Source organism: Emys orbicularis, chromosome 5 (assembly GCF_028017835.1).
Source record: "Emys orbicularis isolate rEmyOrb1 chromosome 5, rEmyOrb1.hap1, whole genome shotgun sequence".
NCBI lineage: Eukaryota > Metazoa > Chordata > Testudines > Emydidae > Emys > Emys orbicularis.
In genome coordinates, this window is record NC_088687.1 from 120424709 (window position 1) to 120443860 (window position 19152).

Below are 19152 nucleotides of genomic sequence, written 5' to 3' on the forward strand. Positions count from 1 at the left end.
TGAGCCTGAGTTTTCTGATGTTTGGGATATGTGTTTCACTAGCCTTGAGCTGGAACGCCAACAACAAACACCCACTAGGAAAATTTGGATTCAGGTCCAAATCTGGATCCAAACTCTGCAACCTACTAACACCTTAACCACAAGGCCAACCTTAATCTCCTCTCTGCACAAAATGTACTATGCTTTTACCTACATTCTTCCTCAGTGAGATAGAAATCTATTGCGCATCTTTTACTTACAGTGTTTCCCAAAATATTCCAAACTTTTAGTTCCTTATATTTCTAATCCATGGGACCTTGAACATTAACAGTCTTAATTTCTCTAGCTGTGCTTTCCCATAGCTGAATACCTTCGTACAGCTCCTTAGTAATAAACCCTCTCTATGGTATAGTGAATTCTATCTGTTCACAGTCACTGATCCAAGATACACCTTATCGCCACACTACAGATTATTGGTCAATACCAGAGCTGAACCAGTCTCACTTTTAAGCCAATCGGCTAATTTTACCCCACAAAGTTGGGAGGGACAAGAAGCTAGCTCTGCAGATACCCACAATCCCAGTTTTCCTCATCATTAAATTAACTCCAGCACAGACATGCCAAACCCGCAAAAAAACGCAGAAATTGGGCTTGTTTTTGGCTTAATTGGCTTGTAAGTTGCTTGTTAGCTAGTTTTTGGCTTGTAGCTTGTTGCTTCTTTTTTTATCAGCTCCCAGCAAGCAGGGACACGGGGGGGGGGGGGGGGGGAGAGTCAGGGGTGCACAGCAGGCCCACCACAGTCCGAGACTCCACGCCGGGGGGATCTAGTCACATAGAGTGTTGGGGTTCTTAGGGATTGGCTTGTTTTGGCCTTGTTTTGAAATGGGATTAGCTTGATTTTTGGCTTATTCTGAAAGTTGGGGTGCTTATTTACCACATGAAAGTTGGCAACTGTGCTCCAGCAGCACCTCCATCCACAGTTACATTACGAATTTCCTTTTCTAAGACAATGAAACTCTAATGTGTGCATGCAAGGTACATATTAATGAACTGCCATCATATGCTTCACTAAAAATGTAGCAGAAAAATACTTTTCATTTATCTAGAACTACTTTGATGTACAGTGTATTACTGATAACCCACAGGTTCTTTGGTATTACAAGTGCCTACTGATTAAAACACAAACATGGATAAGTTGTAAACAGGTGTTTGTCATGAGGACAGTAAAATGTATTCAGTCAGAAATGACCAGAGGATAAGACTTTCCATTGATAACACAGATGCAGTTGCTGCTACCTCATGGGAGCTGGCATCAGGCTTTTCGTCTTCAGGGTAATCACTAGAGGCAAATGATGAAGCTTCCTTTTTTGTTAAAGGACAACTAAATTGAACATTCATCTTCTCAGAAACCAAACCAGAAGAACCAACAGTCTGAACGCTGATTTGAAATGGCACAGAAAGATCCAGATTTTCTAAAATAGTCTGAAATGAGAGGAGATCTCCATTTTAAAATGAGTTTAAGTCATACATTAAAGCAATACTACTATTCATATAGAACTTTATGTAACACATATTAGGCCAATTTTCCACTGGTACAAATGGGCACAAGCTCCTTTGATTTCAATGGAGTTTTGCCTGTTTACATTGCAAAGAATTTGGCCCAGTGTGTGTGCACATGTGCCCGTGTAAAATAAGGGGGCAATGGGACAGGGTGAAATGGTATAAAGGTTTTATCAGCATAAGATTGGGATGTTCACATTACTTATTAGTGTCAAAACCACTCGTGAGTAATGCAGGTCATCCCAAGCTCATCCCAAGAAAGCCTTTGCACCATCCCCACCCCCCATTCACATATTCTGTATATGTCATGTTACATAAGAAAACATTTTACACATGTTTAGAAAGATTTTAAACTATCTTCTTCTCATCTTCCCCTTTTGGGGGAGGGCAAAGCACCTATTGGCTGCCTGGGTGCATATGTGGGCCCTGGAACCCAGCTGTAAAAGGCTCAGAGGGAGTCATAAAACCCTTAAAAAGAGCACTAAAAGAGCTTTTCCATTCCTAAAAACGTCACTGTTGTCAAGTCTGTGATCTCAGTCCCTTCTAGGGCTAGAAACTATTAGATTGTTTTCTTATTTTGTTTTTTAATGGCAGCTGTTTGAAGTTGCTCAGTGGTCTGGAATGTTGAAATAAGTCCTCAGAGTAGAGTGCAGGCAAGGCAGTCAAGGGTGCACTATAAATTAATTTCTCACATATCTCTGCAATTTAGCAATGTCTCCTCTACCTAATGCATATTACCTACACATATGTGGTATATACATAAACAGGAAGATCAAGAAAAACTAATCCACATAATCAGTTCTGTTAAAAGAATTTCCAATTGATTGACTACACTTGGAGTTCATTACAAAACATGTTTAAAAGACCAAATAACCAAACGTTGCAAATTTATTGTCTACAGACAAAGCAGTACAGTACAGAAAGGAAAGCGCTAATCCTATACTAATCCTTCTGAGAAGCTTGTAGTTCATCCTTCTGAACAGCATGTAGTTCATCTTACATAGAAGATGTAGTTCAAAATATGTCCCTCGAACCACTTATATTTATAGCACAGTTGCTTATAAATTTGAAAGCAACTTATACGTCACTTAAGATCCAACCCATAAGTTTGTACCAGTTCCTTAACTTGTTCTGTACCTTTCCTTATCTCTGTTTTGGATATTACACTTTAAACCAGTTGCTCATGAAGGTACCTGTACTAGGACATAGAACAGATGTATCTTGCATTTGACAGACTTTATATTTGCTAACCCAAAAGCTACATTGAGCTTTGCAAAGTATATATCTCTTGACGCATGTGAACAAAGTGAACAGAGTTGTGGGAAAGACAGATCATTCAGTTAACATAACTGACTACATGGTGGGCATAATACAATATTAATATGATATGCCCTACAGCTAGCTAGCATATATATATTGGCTAACAGTCACTTAAGAAAAAGCATACTATTTAATTTTTAAAGGCAATGTGTTCACCAGAACACACAAGGATACTAAATACACAGTAAACACATATTTATTTATAAATATCATACTGAGTCAAGGACAATTAAGATGTCTGGAAAGAGAGACATGTATGAAAAGCATGGCTGAATGTTGCATGATATTACATGAAACAAATTACTTGAGTCACATGTTCAGTTAATCTCTGCTGCGTAACATGATAGCGCTAGTCTCTGTATACTTTCAGTAATAACAGGAAATGATACTATGAAATTGCTGTCAATAGCTGACTTGGAATGAGATGGCATTAAAACCCAATGATCGATGTTGAAATGACTAACCAGGAATCATGCTGGTGGAAGGAAGCTGACTCATTCTCACCTGTGGTTATGAAAAGCCACAAAGCATCTGATGGCAGATTTTCAAGAGGTGATAAGAGAGAAGCACAGAAACTCCAGGTGGAATTAATGTGTGCTTGATGATGCGCAGCATATATGATGTCCTGGGAACTGACCTTGCTGTGTCTTGCAACTCATAAGCAACCCAGTAGGCCGGGTAAAATAAGCAACCATATCCTCAAAAGAATTTCAGGCAAATGATTTAGGAGATATATATGTAATACCAGGTACAATTATCTTGTTTCAAGTTCCTGCTCTTCACTCTAACACAACATCCGGTGATTATTTCTATTAGTTATATTGCTGCAAAAGGATGATGCTAAGAAGCACTATCTTCAAAAATTACACTGTAATCAAGGAAATAACATACCCCCCATCACTGCACTGTCTACGAAATTATGCAGCCCAATGGTTTCTCCAAATTAAATACTGATAACAAATAATATCTTTCCACACAAAAAACTCTGCTTACCTTAGTGCAGGCTGAACTCATAACAGATTTGTGAAATTCCCCATCTGTATATATCTGCAGTGTAATATAAAGTTCAGTTAAAGGTTAATGAGAAAATAAATAGCTTGTTTAAATTACATAATGTAGGTTGTGGAGGCTATTTGGAAATTTACCTACTGTAGCTGTGAATTTTTAGATGCTTATTCAATAGCGATTTACATTTTACTACATTTCATTTAGGGTGACTTGATTAAGTGGATTAAGAGGCACATACCCTTGTACTGGCTCTCTGCCAATGATTTCACAGGAGATCTATGACGCTGGCAACGTGGAAGGTGTTCACATGGGTAACTGCCATTGACACTAGTCTATGAAAGAGTAACTTGTGTACCAAAAAACTCCGGCCTTTAAACATATTGGGCCAAATCCTGAAGTCTTTGCACCGATTTTACTCCGGGCCAGATTTTAATGGGAGTTAGGCACTTACCCTTCTTAGGCAATTTTGAAAATCTACTAGGTACCTATCTGCATCTTTAGGCACCTAAATACCTTTCCAAATCTGATCCTCAGTTCTTTTTCAAGCAAATGCCAACTGAAACCAGTGACTAAGGGCTTGTTTATAATGCCCTGCTGTTCAGATTATGAGGCTGTGAATTGCAGTGCACACTAACACACTGTGCACTAACTGCCCTATGTGGTTGCTGCTGGTGCAAATTCAAACGTTCCTAGTTCGTGTTAACAGAGTCCTGTTTGAAAGAGGACTACATTGAGGAGAACTAGGTACCTTTTAGTTCACTCCAGCAGTGTACACAAAGGTCAGTTAGAGCGCAACAATTTGCTGCACTCTGCAATTCACACCTCTATAGTCTGCACTGCAGTGCAGTGTAGACGTAGCCTAAGTAAGGACCACAAGCCATGTTCTGCCACACTTATGCATCACAAGCAGTAATTGATTTCAGTGGGACTATTCAAAGAGTAAGGGACTATTCAGCAGAAGACGACACTGAGAAAGGGCTTCAGGGTTTGGAGCATTGTTTTGCACTTGCCACAGAGTTCCCGCAGGAGTACCACAGTGCAAAGACTTTACACAAAAAATCATCTTCTCTTTTTTTTCAAAATTTCCAAAGTCTAGTACATACACAAGAGTAAATTGGGAAATGTAAATAGCATTCCAAAACTACTGCCCTAAAGTTATGACACATGTAAGGTACAATTTAAGGCAGTTTCAAGTAAAGCCCACATATATAAAAATATATACCTATGTCTGCCATAAGCCTGCAAACTATATACTTACTGTACTTTGGAGACTGCACCTGCTCCTGGTGAAATCAAGAGGAGTTTTACCATTGTCTTTAATAAGACATGATCAAGTCCTTGGTTAGGAGATTGCAATCACATCCCTTTAAAAATTCATCAGTGAGCTCAGCCTATATATACACATGAATTCAGGTGCAGGCATGAATAAAAGAAATGTGTGATAACTTATTACTCTCACAGAGACTACAGTAAGGGAGATGGGAAGGCAGGGACAGCATCTCTTTAAAAATTGATTAAGCATATAATTGATGTAGGAGAATTATTAATATTATACCATTTTATCTACAGCAAATAGAAACAAAATATACCATACAGCCACAGGTCTTAAATGCATTAATCATTGGTACAAATGGGATGATATATATTACACAATCACAAATTGACAATGGAATAGGCTTTCCAAAAGTCACTTCAAAGGGGAGTTGTTCATAGCTTTTTAAAGAAAAAAGATACAAATTTATACCAATTAGAATAATTGGATAATAGTTAATTGAGTTTATTCTTGCCAGGTTACAGTTCAACATCTTTTCCCCCCCAAATGATGGCAAATATAATGAAATTATATTCACCCCTTATTCTGGACATGTAACTCACATTAATGTTACATGTTCTTATTGAGGTAGCATGTTATATTGCAGAGCATCATATGATATTGACAACCAATGTCTTGTATATCTATGTATAACTATGGCAAATGAAATATTTTTCTTATTGCATTAGCATATTTTATATTTCTGATTAGAGCCATTTGCACCCTAGAATTATGAAGGGGGAAACTACTTGCTAACTTCCTTCTCCTGAAATGAGTTAGAGAGAGAGGCAAAATGTATCACAACAAGTGGCAATTCAGCATCCAGAGAAAAACAAAGAACTGGAGTGTGGAGACTGAAGTACCCTGTTCCCCTGAGAAGTACCTGCCTTCCAGGTCTGGAGAAGCCTGCACTGTACTGCTGACCTGCTCTGCAGATATATAAAGGATTTCTATCTTCAGGGCTATCAATCTGGCACCTTGTACAAAAATTAAATTCACTTAAAAATAAAGTAGAATCAATTTCCCTCATTATTATGGGCCAGATTATGATACCTTTACTCATGTTGAGTAGTCCTTCACTTCTCAACTAGCCCTATTCAAAGGATGACCCAGTGGTTAGGCCAGTAACCTAGGACTTAGGAGACCCAGGTTCAATTCCCTCATCTACTACAGATTTCCTATGTGATTAAGACAAGTCGCTTAGAGTACCTCTGTACCCATCTCTAAAATGGGGATAATAGCACTGCGCCACCTCACAGGGGTGTTATGAGGGTAAATACATTAAAGAGTGTGAGTAATGGGGGCTATAAAAATACCTACAATAGACAGATATTGAAATATTCAGCAAACCCAGTGTAAGTGTAGCAGAATCAGGCTCCATTAATGTATCTGCGAAGTGCAGACAATGAGCTTTTCACAAGCATTGCAGAAGACACAAAATGAAGAATTTGAAACCTAAACTTCTGCAATTAATAATGACCCCTCACTATTTCTAGGTTCATTAAATGGGAATTTTAAGTTTAGTTAGACCCTTGAAAAAGAAATACTCTTAAATGTCATTTAAAAATGTTATGATATTTAAGCAATATCAAGACTAATACTGGAGAGCATATTATTTCTACTTGGTTTTTTTCTAAATTAAACTCAGTAGCTTTTGTGTTGATAATCTTTGAACAAGAGTGTAAGATCTGACTTTGTAATAAAAAATGACTTTATGGATTTTATTGAGTGTTTACAAATCAATGTGCTGTACTAGATAGCATCCAAATATTAACACTTTGAGTATTTGAAACAAAAAAATTATGCATGCGAAAAAAACTACTCAGGAATATTAAAGAAATGTTTCCTATTTATCATGGCATAAAGCATTTTATGTAGTGTTTTACTTTGTATTTAAACATACCCTGTATCCTGTAATGAAAGTTCCATTGCTACATCCTAATTCATCTACTACAGGTCTCTCCCAGCCAATCATCAAGCTGCTTTTTCCCACTGCTTTAATAATATAGACCGAACCAACTGGAGCAGGAGGTCCTAGAGAGAAAACATAAAAGTAATGCAGCAAGAAGTTTCTGTCCAACAGCTTTTTAAACCATTGAGATAGCATGGTCCTAACAGCGGTAAGCAACCTTTTTCTCTCCAACAACAACCAGGAACAGGGTATCACGTGCACGCCTTCAATAGTATAAATTCTAGAGGGTATATGGACACTGACATTCTATGTCTGTCCCTCCTTTTATTCCAAAAATAACATCCTTAAGAACAAAGTTCAAATGGGCTTGCAGACCTGGACAAAATAAAAGGGAGGTGAACCAGTTGCTCTCAATGGGGCATTATAAATAAAATGGAACTGACCAAGTCTAAAATGTTGTTATGAACAAATGTTGTATGCAGTGTTGGTCCCAGGATATTAGACAGACAAGGTGGGTGAGGTAATATCTGTTATTGGACCAACTTCTGTTGATGAGAGAAACAAGCTTTTGAGCTTACACAGAGCTCTTCTTCAGGTCTGGGAAACATACTCAATGTCACAGCTAATTAACAGATGAAACAGATTGTTTAGTATAAATAGTTAACACATATTTCAAGGGACCATTAAAGGTGCAGTGGCCAGGTAACAGCCCTCCAATCACAGGGAGGAAAGAAACGGGGGGCAGGGAGGGCGGAGGCAGCTGGGGCAACTGTTATGAACAAGTGAAATTTCATTGTCAGATAATGACAGACTCAGCACTTCCTGGCAACCACTCTAAGTCTGGAATTTCAGAAAGCTCTTGACACCACACCAATATGGTTAAAATTGTTATAGGCCAAATTGTGGCCTCCTCATAGACTAGTCAATGCCACTCTCCTGCACTGTTAAACACTTTTCACATTGCTGTTCCATTCCTGTATCATCAACCTTATTGAAAAACATGCAATTGAGTGGAACGGAGCAGTTGGTACTTTGAGCCCATTCTTACTTTCCTTGTGCACAGAAAACACCCACTAATATTAAGCAGGAGCTGGTTCTTTGCTGCTTTTCACTTGGTTAGAGAGGGAAGGGAGTTAATCTTTATAGCCCCAATTCAGCAAAGCATTTCAAGCAAATGCTTAACTTTAAGCAAGTGAGTAATTTCATCCCTAGTCAGAAAAGCTCTCAAGTTGCACTGTAAACTTAAGCACATGCTTAAGAGTTTTGATGAACTGGGACCTATGTTTTTATTATCAAAATTTGCTTAATTTTTTTATAATTAATTATTAGTAGTAGTATCACTATAAGTTCCCTTCTTATTTCTCTATCTCAGGCAATCAGAAAAGCTTTGTTACTCATCTTTGTTCCTAATTATATCCAGTAACTAGCTTCTCACATTGAAAGCTACATAGTCTGTAATCATTTTGATCAAACTGTTGAGTCATGCATGCTCCATTTGATTACTTCAGTGAAGAATGGTTAAAGGAGACTCCTATTTAATAGTCAAGCAGTAGAAATATCAAGGAGAAAAGCAAGAATATATTGTAGAATATACAGCAAACCTGATAATGTCTGAGAAAGAGAGCTGACAAACCCTCAGTGCATTAATTTATCAGAGAAGGCTGATCCTGCAATCACAATAATGAATGACAGAACTCCTCTGTGCTTACATAGGAGCAAAAGCAGGACTTAAAAATGCAGTTGCACTTAACCCTCAAAGGCCTAATTTAGTACAGATAGAGAAGGGCAGATGAGATCATATGAAACACTAAAGCTAGAAGCCCATATCTGAACTCTGAGGAGCTGAAAGAGAGGGTACTCTGAGCCTAGTTTTACCTTTGACTCTGAAATTCACTTCCCCATTAGTGTGAAATTGAATCTGAGTCAATGATCTTCAGGGCTAGTTTTAAGGCCTATCTAATCACTCAGGCCTAGATCCTTGGCATCTGTTCTGGCTGCTTTGCCCTGAAACAGCACAAAGCAGCTGGAGAGCTCTCCAAAAGAGGTAGCTGAGGAGTCCCATGACACAGAGGAATCCTAAGTGATATGAAGTAGCCTGTGGCAAATGGATGTCAGCTAGCACAGAGAAGCAGGCCCAATCAGAACCATAGACAATAGTTCTTCTATCACCCATTTACTGTTGTCTTTCCCCCCCCCCCCTCATCTATCATTGTCTATGAGTTGTCTAGCAAACTGCAAGGCCCCTGAGGCCAGGAACTTATCTTTTCACAAGGTTCACACCTCCCAAATACAGAAGAGTTTGGTTGTGAGCTGGAATTAACCCCAGGGCTGTACTTTATCCTTTTTAAATTTAAGAAGGGGTGGGGGACAAAAAACTGGCCATTAAACTAGTGCCTGCAATTCTGAATGAAGAAGATTTGGGGGCATCATTTTGGGTGCCTAAAAACATGCATTGACCATAAATAGCAGGCACCAGATTCAGTGTTCTGGTTGTGGCCATTTTGAAAATTTGGTCAAAGATGCCAACAGTTAACAAGACCTACCTTTGTTGGCTGCCAGACAGAACCAGGCATATATTCTATGTGTACAAGTGGAATGCTGTTTATTTGTGAAAGTAAATTTAGTATAAGAAGTGCTTCAGGAAACACAAGAGTATTTGTCTAAAACATATCGTGCCAATTTCCAGGCAAGAAATTTAAAAAAACGTCTATTTGCTGTCCCCAGATACCTCTAGGATACACCAGCTGAATACTTAAAGGATGCAACTGCCTGGGAAAGCATAAATCAAGCTTCAAGGAAATTATTCCTAAAACTGCAGCATCAGTCGCCTGAATGCTGTCACCATCAATCTACCCAAAGCATGACCTTGGTACTTCCATAGATGTTGGCCTATCGATTTCGCTCAGCTCCGTAGGCTGGCTGCACTACTGTGTAGTGATGTCTTTATTACATTTCACCTTTCTCTGTTTTCATATTTTTGTGGTATAAATTAAATAGAAAGAGTCTGTACATTTGTGTGAATTATGACTCCAGGGCAGTGACAACAGTATTCACGTCCAGGACCAACTATGGGAGCATGCTTTTTATTGCATGTTCCGTTTGCACAAACAATTGGAGTTCGTTCCCTTTTGTAATAAGTGAAGAATGATCTGGATCCTCAGGTGCACCCAGTAAGTGCTGAGCACAGCTAAGAGAGAAAAATGCAAAGGAGCCATTCACAATTCCCTGATCCCAGGGCAATTTTGGGTACTTCTACACAGCAGTTGATTTAATTAATTGTGGTGTAGATGTTCAGGCTCGGGCTGGAGCTCAGGCTCTAGGAGCCTGTGAGGGGGGAGGGTCCCAGAGCTCAGGCTGCAGCCCGAGCCCAAATGTCTATACCGCAATTAAACAGCCTCTTAGCCCGTATCCTACAAGCCCGAGTCAGCTGGCATGGGCCAGCTGCAGGTGTCTAACTGCAGTGTAGACATACCCTTTCTGCTGGCCCATACCCAACATAGTTAAGGAACCATTATATTGACAAGAATTGCTGAAGCGCAGTGCATTGTATCCATACCCACTTCTGTTCTTGGTATGTCCCCACTTAGAGCAGCCTTCCAGTCCTTTTGTGCCGTTCTGGTGGCAGAGGGGCCCAAAACAGGTGCCAAGATCATGGCCCATAATATCTATGTTCACCAGAAGGGGGCCCCTATGAAAATAACATCTTGACCACTTGATTAACTAGTGCATATGAAGCTGAACACAAAAGTAAATTAGTGTAATATAATTTATTGTCTCTCTCTCTAGCTATTATAAATTAGTCCTGCTTTCTACTAAGGCCTCTGTAGAAGTAGAAAAAGGGCTCAGACTTTTGCATTTCTTGTTAGCTTCTGGTGTTTGTCTGCTCAGCTAACCTGTGTCTGTGTGATGGAAAGGGCTTATCAATCCATCTAACTACTCATCCTCACTATTGGCTACTGGCTTGTTCCTTTATGCTGTCACTCTCTTGTCATTATTCCTTGGGAGCCCACACATTGTACAGTCAGGTATAAAAAGTTATTGTACTATGGCAAAATTTAGGTCCAATCAAATGCAACTGTAGGTTAAAATACATATTTAAAAAAAATAAAATCTTCCTGAACCCAGTTTTACAATTCATTGAGCTAATGGCCTTCCTCTGTTGTTGGACATCCCCAATCCTAAAATAAAGAAGACAGGAGAAAATATCACGATAAATCACTCACACTCCCCTTTTCTCCGGGGGAAAAGGTCCTTCTGGAATCTCTCTTAGCCATTTCCATCAGCAAAATCTCCTAGACTGTATATATAAAGCTAAATTTACAAAGGGCATGGCCAGACTTACTGAGGTAGGGAAGGGATTTATTATTCTGTTCCCAAGTCTGTCTGGAAGTTGGTACATAACAAATAATAATGATTTACACTTATATGGTGCTTTTTTATCCAAGTATCTCAAAGCTTTTTGCAAACCCTAAGCCTCAAAGCACTTCTCTAGGACTAAAAGATTGCATATCATTTTGCAGTTCTGTACTATGGCACAGAGATGTTAAGTGCCTTACTCAAGATCCTACACCAAGTAAAGGAGAGCCAATAGGAGAATGGGAGAGTTTTGATTCCCAGTCCCATGCTACACCACACCACCCTCCTGAGATTTAGGTGGGTTGGGCTTTTCTTCCCCTTTCCAGAGGCATACTGGCTATTCCTTATTTCATACCATTGTTTTCTTTAGTCCTGATAAGTGTTGTTGCCTTCACTGGCTAACAGGGTATTATCACTTGACCTCACCAAAATCAGCTATCGATTGAGCAATGCGTGGCAGTTCAATAGAGCAAGGTCAGCGTATTCCCTCTCTTATCTTGCATCTTTCACGACAGCATCTAGAATAATATGGATGGTGCAGCTATGACGCAGAGGTCAGCTGGAAGAATGAAAACACAGTATCTCTGCATACTGTTTACATCATCTGTGCCACAAATATCAAAATTAAGTCTATGTTTAAGTCAACCCCTCTAAGCTCCCCACATGCTGCAACCAAGCCCTTGCACATACAGATCACCATGATATTCTTAAGAGCACCGTGTGGTCTAAAATATAGATTTCAAAATCAGTTATTGGGGCTGCTTTTAGGATCTGCCCCATGCCTTGCAATGGGGCAGCAGATCTAGGAGTTTCTTTCCATCCTTAACATGTGTGAATCCTGAATTGTCAGCAAAAGATGCTACACAGTAAAGACCTAAGGAAATTTTTCTCTCAAATCTTGTTTCAGCTCCATCACTCTTGATTATTTGTGAGGGCCAAGTTATTCCCAATGCCTCTGTGAACCAGTTTTTCCTGGGGGAATTCTGCGCCACTGCACATGCACAGAATTTATGTCCCCCACAGATTTATTTGCTTCCCCGCAGAAAAATGACTGACAAGGAAGCAAAGGGAAGCCACAAGAGCGGTCATGCAACCCTCCCCAGCAGTATGTTTTGAGGGCCCAGGACAGCCGGTAGAGAGGTAAATCACTGTGGGGCAGGAGGAGGGACTGGGGAAGACCCAGCTGGTGGCTCCTACCCTGCGCTGGGCTCAGCAGCTAGTCCCAGCTGGGCTGGGGAGGACAGGACTTCCTCTTCCCTTGCAAAGCATCTGGGGCTGGGTCATACCCACCCCCAGATTTCTCCCCCAGCTTAAGGAAGCTCTGCAAACTCTCCCCCTTACTTCCTGTACCCATCTCTCCGCAGCTGCAGGGGGAGGGATCCCTGTACATCCAGACCCCCTGTTACCTAGACTCTCCAACAAGCCACTGTGCATCCAGACCCCCCCCTGCACCTGGATCCCCCGCTGAGAGACCTGCACCCAGATTGCCCCACACATAACCCTCTCAACCCACACCTGGATCCTCCCACACTAAGCCCCTCCACACTTAGATCCTTCCGTGTTGAGCCTGCCTGCTCACACCTGATGCACCTGGCACAGAGGGGCAGGGCTGTGGGGTGTTTCTGGGGCAGGCCCAGTCCTCACGCTGTGTCAGGGTTGGGTGCAGCCTAACCACTGAGTCCATGTCCCGGGAGGAGCTGCACAATGATCTCCCACCTCTGTGCAGCCAGTGGCCTGTGCTCTCCAGTGCCATGCTGGACCCTCCACATTTATTTGACAATAAAATTTGCAGAATTTTGCAAAATTTTAAAATATTGTGTACAATAAAATATTGTGTATCTTTATTTTTTTTTTGGTGCAGATTTTTTTTTTTTTTTTGGCACAGAATATCCTCAGGAGTAACCAGCAGATGCAGGCAGGGGAGGCAAGGAATATAGGAACATCACTTCTGCAGTGTCATTACCAATTTCCCCTGCAAAAGCCTCTGCAGGATTTAGGTTCAGTTATATGGAAAGCTGGAAGCTGGAGGATGGCATCCTAACTGACCGGGAATTCTCATCTACATAATAAATACTGTCTGGACTGTGGAAACTCTCTGACAGGTGTTCCAGAAGCAATCACTGGGGAAGGAACCCACTGGAGCACAAGCTCAACAGAGAGTGTGTTCCTGGTGTGTTGTCCTACAGGCAGGGTAGGTGGCAGCACTGGCACACAGTGTGCGTGTTCCCAACCTCTGGCAGATCTAGACAGATTCAGGTCCTTTCCCTTTTGGTGTTTGTGGGGTGAATGCAACCTTCATGCCCGTAAAACAAGGTGAATGACACTGTGAGTGCAAACTTGAAGACTTCTTTCCTCTGCACAGGAATAACCCATAGAAGGAGTGATACGTCACTGAAACAGTACAGGGCAGTGAGTTCTCTAGTCCTTTGTGCTATTGGAGACACTGGTTCTCTCAAAGAAAATGGCGAGGAAGTAGAAGAAATTTAATAATGATGCTACTTCCTTATCTAACCCATTAAGAGCTTAGATTGTAAGGTGATGGGTGCTATAGAAAACCCTTAGACAGATCAAACTGTCATACACCATTGCAAAAAGCAAAAGCCTGTCTGGACGAAATCTCCAAAGAGCACACAAACAGGCCCAAGCGCTCTTGGAAAGGAAAGAAAATTAGGAGATTTACAATAATCTTATTTAAACACAAAGTGCCATCCCATCTGCAACAGGGATCAAATGAGAGTTTACTATGAATTGAATAATCAAATATTAATTCTGTTTGCTTTCTGTCGCAGTTAAAGCTACCTTTAGAGAAATAAAAAAAAAAAAGAACTCCATAGCTGTCCAAAAGTAATATGCTGGTAATGAACATCAGCTCTCTTTTTTTCTTTCAAAAATGGGAAGAGTTATCTTGCTGAATTTTAATAAAATATTCCAGATTATTAATCAAAAATGTGTGTTCTTTACATGCGTTTTTCATTATACAGCTATATGGCTAGGAAATCAAACACACTGAATGAGAATCCCCTGCCTAGACAACATCTGTTCCTTTCTTTTGACCATCTTTTTTCAAGGCGTTCTTCCATAGCTAGGGCCAGTTGAGTCCTTGCACATAAGCCTCCCATTGCTATGTCCATACTGCATAATCTGTTCCATTTACCTAAAGAATAGTTTTTTTAGATCATGTCTGGGTATTGCAGAGGGACAAAGAATTTGATGATTCTGGGACAGAAAGTTTCCGGGGGGGGGGGGGGGCAGAGGGGGGAGGAAGCTAAACCGTGGGGTGCAAAAAAATCTCAGGAGAATATAGAGAGGCTACAAACAAACATTTAAAAACTCCTTTGTTCTAACATTTATGCAATATTTGCTTTTTAAAATGTGCAAATAATCCATCTATAAGGGAAGCCAAAACAGAATATTTCTGGCCATTAAAAGGGGCACATTGGTCCTTATCCAAAACCAAACTGATAGCATTATCCCAAAACACTAACCAAGGGAATAGAGACTATATTATAGAGTGCAATACATTAATATCTGAAATAACTGTCATTTGATGTCTCAGTGTAAAATTTTCTGACCAGTGAAAATGACGGTATGAGAGCAGCTCAGGCATGTTTCTCCAAAGCATCTGCCACTACAGTTCGTGTCATAAATACAACTACCACAATACATGTAAGAGCCTCATTGCAAAACACACATTCCCTGGATGAGCAGGGGATTCACTGGAAAATTAACAATGTTACAGTTTAAAGAGCACTTACAATGCATTATCGATAGGGTGGATGGAATGGAACCCTGGATCACTAACTCTTTGCCTCACCAGCCCCCCACATTCACACATTCTTCCTTCTAATCACTCTGCCTTCTGGGACTCCTTTATCTTCCTCCACCAAGCACCCCTCACACTCTGAGTTGGATCATTCCTCTCAGTTTGTCTCCCCTTATTGGGTCCAAAAACATCTCTGGATTTCTCACTTCTGTGATGGGCCTCCTCATCCTGCCAGGCCTAAACCTCTAGAATCTCTCTCTCTAATGTATCCTCAATTATGTTCCCTACCACTGGAATTCCTACCTAGATTTTCTTCATTCGCCACAGATTTCTTATGTGCAATCTAGACTGTGGTGGGTTGCACTCACCTCTGAGAGTGCCCCCTGGGGTCTGGGAATGGTGCTGCCATTCTCTTCAGCTCACAGCACCCCGTACAGTTGTCAGCCTATCTCCAAGGATCTTCTGTGGCTCAGCCCTCTGGCTGGGTCACACAGTTCAACCCCCTTCCGGGGTACAACTAACTCAAACAGAATAAGTTCCTGGCCCTTCAAAGAATTAAATCAGCAGGGTTCCTCCTGCACTCCTGCAGCCATTGTGGTCAGCAATAGGCCCTAACCTTGCCCTTTGGCTGTGACCTAGGGGCTCTTCACTCCATGGGCCCCAGCCAGGCATTGCCTTGCTAGGAGCAGACAGCTCCTTTTATTTTGGCCTGCAGTGCTTTGATTGGCTATTGCTGAGCCCCAGCCCTTCTAGTTGCTGGAGGACCAGATGTCAATGTTTCCCAAAATGGCTCCTCCCAAGATGCTTCTCTAGGCAAGCCTAAAGGTCTAATAATACTTGCTGCTCTTTTCCTCTGAGAAAGCTGGGGCAGGGTATAGCAAAGCAGTGGGGCCTCCAGCAGCGGGTCATGAAGGCCTGGTATGCCCTGTCACATAGATTATAACATTGTTCTTTGTAGGCGACACCCAAACAGTCTTATGTGGGACTCAGGCCAGAACTCCATCCAAGCAGGAGCCCAAGGAGCACTGAGAAAGTGATTCTCACAGCTTCTGAACAGGGTGTGGGATACATTTTGTACCATTGCACTTTGGGGAAATGGAAGATAAGCTCTGCGGGGAGCCATATTTCCATTTTCACTGCAATGGAAACCTACTGATTGCAAACAGGATGGGATCTGTGGACTTTCCTGCTGGATGCCTAGGACATTGCTCTATCTGGCAAGAGGCCTCAATGGAGGTAGGTAAGGAGTAGATAAAAAATGGGTTTTCAGGAAGGGTTTGGGTTAAAGGCTCACTCCTCCATTCCCTCAGCTCCAGGATTTGTGGATTCATTTGGATTATTTATTCTTATTATTCATTTTATGTTGGGCACTGAACTCAAGTACACAGCATAAACATTTAGAGCTTGATGCTACACAGAGAGGATGCAGATATTGCAAGTATAAATGCAAAGTAAAATGTATGGCACAGGGCAACCAATTCCATTAATCAGAGCACCACCGAGTCAGCCCTGTCTGTTCACAGGAGCACTTAGCCAGGGCCAGCTTTAGGAAGTGCGGGGCCTGATTCGAATACCCGGCGGCAGTCCAGGTCTTCGGCAGCACTTCGGCGGTGGGTCCTTCACTCGCTCCGGGTCTTCCGCGGCACTGAAGGACCCGCCGCCGAAATGCAGCCGAAGACCCAGAGCGAGTGAAGGACTCGCCACCAAAGTGCCGCCGAAGACCCAGACCGCCGCCGGGTGAGTAAATATTAAAAAGGCGCCTAAGTTAGGCGCTCTTCTTTAGGGCGCGGGGCCCGATTCGGGGGAATCAGCCTAAAGCCGGCCCTGCACTTAGGTCTTTATCATGAGCAGGACTGCAGTTAAGCCCTTGTCTGGCTATAGCGAAAGGAGGACAGGAGACACTGATATGAATTTAATCAGGCCACAACTTTAATATTAGAGGTCTGGGACTACCTGGCAGATAAAAGTGTACAGTGTAGGCAACTCCATGTTCATTCAAATAACTACCTACAACTTCCACCAGCCCCCTTTCATTTTCCATCCAGGTCCACCAGCCAACCCATGGCTTGGACCTTACCATCCCCCCCCCCAATCATAGGAGGGTTAAGGTGGGCTAAAAGAAAGGGGGGTTGGCTCCCTGCTGTACCATTCATAGGCGCCCCACCTCCCCCCATCACACACACACACATTCATTTCATTCCTTTAACCAGCACCTCCTTTACCAGGCTATTTATCTGGTCACTGGATACCTTCCCTATGGAGTACCTGCACTGGACATCGGCCCTGCCCTTACAAAATAAGTTGTGACATACAGCCTAACCACCCTTTTTTCCTCACCATAATAGGTCCTCCCTGACACCCGCTGTGGAGAAGGTGAAAAAACCTCACTCCACAAAGCCGATATGGTGGTGAGGGAAAAATTCCTTCCCAGTCACCTTACAACTGAGCGGCTAGTGCAATGCCCACAACAAGTCCTAACCCAACCTGATATTCGCACCTCAGGCTGAGGGAGGGTGGGTGCTGCCTTGCCTGCTGCATGGAGAAAGGACTTCCAATGCCAGGGCTTGCATCTTTTAAAGCCTTCCTGCCTTCACATTCCCAGGGAGGGAGTCAGCACCGCAAAGCTGAGCATCACCCACCTTTTTGTAGCAGTTTCTGATCTTTCTCTCTCCCTCCCTCTCCCGCCACAAAGCACTGCTACCCCCCTCCCTCCCACAGTGCGGTCAATCCCCTTAGACATGCCAATTCTCTCTCCAAGCCTTTTTTAACCTGCCTTCTTGAAAGGAAGTGGGTGTACAGAGGGTTTAAGATTTACTATATTTAGCATATAACCTCATGTAAATTCCTTTGTGGCCTCCACTTGCACTTACACTGGAGTAAAACTACCTTGCACAAGGCCTTAGTAGTACTACAGTGACAACTGTTTGAGAAAGATCGAAGCTGAACAAAACTCCAGATACAAGAAACAGCTGTACTAATTTTCCTATTTTATGCTGAATCAACACATTTGGAATCAGTACTTGCTCTCACTGATCAGTGCAGGTGGGGTTGTCTCCTGACACAGCAATTTAGCAGCAGCAGCAGCAAAGCTATTTTAATTAAGAGTAATTCCACGGGTGAGTTTCCAAGTGATCTGAGGCTGAACAGCCACTCTTCCTTATGGCAAATTATTAAAAAAACAACCAGCATACGATTTACTTAGAGCTATAAAGTACTCATCTCCAATACCTGCATTTCAGATGTACATGATTAAACAGAAATCAAACTGAGCTATTCTTAATGCCCAGAGAAACCAGCCATCTGAACAAAACTGGGAAAGAGAAAATGACTCAGAACACCTGGTGAAAAGAAAGAGCCAAAATGATCAAAAACATACAGGACTGAATGCTAGACAGGAATGACTCACTGTCTATTTTTTTTTTTTTACAGACTAAGCCCCTGCAGTTTCCTTGGCTGGTCTCCATCTGGTCATGCTGCAGCATCATTTTTGCAGCAGTGTAACACATGATGTTTCCAATTCAAAGTGTTTTTTAGACTCAACAATGTTACCCATCCTGCTTTTCATCCTTAAGGAAGTAAGCCTTTCCTCTCCAGCCACCAACCAGAAGGACTGCAATTCTCACCCACTCCCTCCTGCTTCTACATACACATGGACTCTTTAGAAGTTTAAGGGAATAGATACCAGTGATGCTCAATTCGCTGAAACTATGCTGATAACACAACTGTCCAACTGTGAATATTTTTCAGGCTAAAGCATTGCTGTCCATTGCAAGCACTTATCTACCTTATGACATTATCTGCTATAGAAATTCTGTAAGAGGGGGCTGGTAACATGCTAGAATTGTTTGCTCATAATGGGAAATAGATTTCAGTCTTCATTGCCCCACTGGTATGTCACAGTGGAGTTATTCTGATATCTCTCCTCTGATCACTAAGCAATCA

At 41.8% G+C, this 19152-nt stretch overlaps 1 protein-coding gene across 1 annotated transcript in view; it reads right to left on the reverse strand.

Moving 5' to 3' along the window:
* Window positions 1-1191: 1191 nt before the first annotated feature.
* C5H4orf50 (chromosome 5 C4orf50 homolog) overlaps window positions 1192-19152 on the reverse strand; it is a 79478-nt gene continuing 61517 nt past the window's right edge. The window contains exons 16-18 of the mRNA XM_065404606.1: window positions 7083-7213; window positions 3853-3906; window positions 1192-1461 (exon numbers count right to left, since the gene is read on the reverse strand). Of these exons, the coding sequence (XP_065260678.1) occupies window positions 1192-1461; window positions 3853-3906; window positions 7083-7213 (455 nt within the window). The remainder of the gene's footprint in view (window positions 1462-3852; window positions 3907-7082; window positions 7214-19152) is intronic.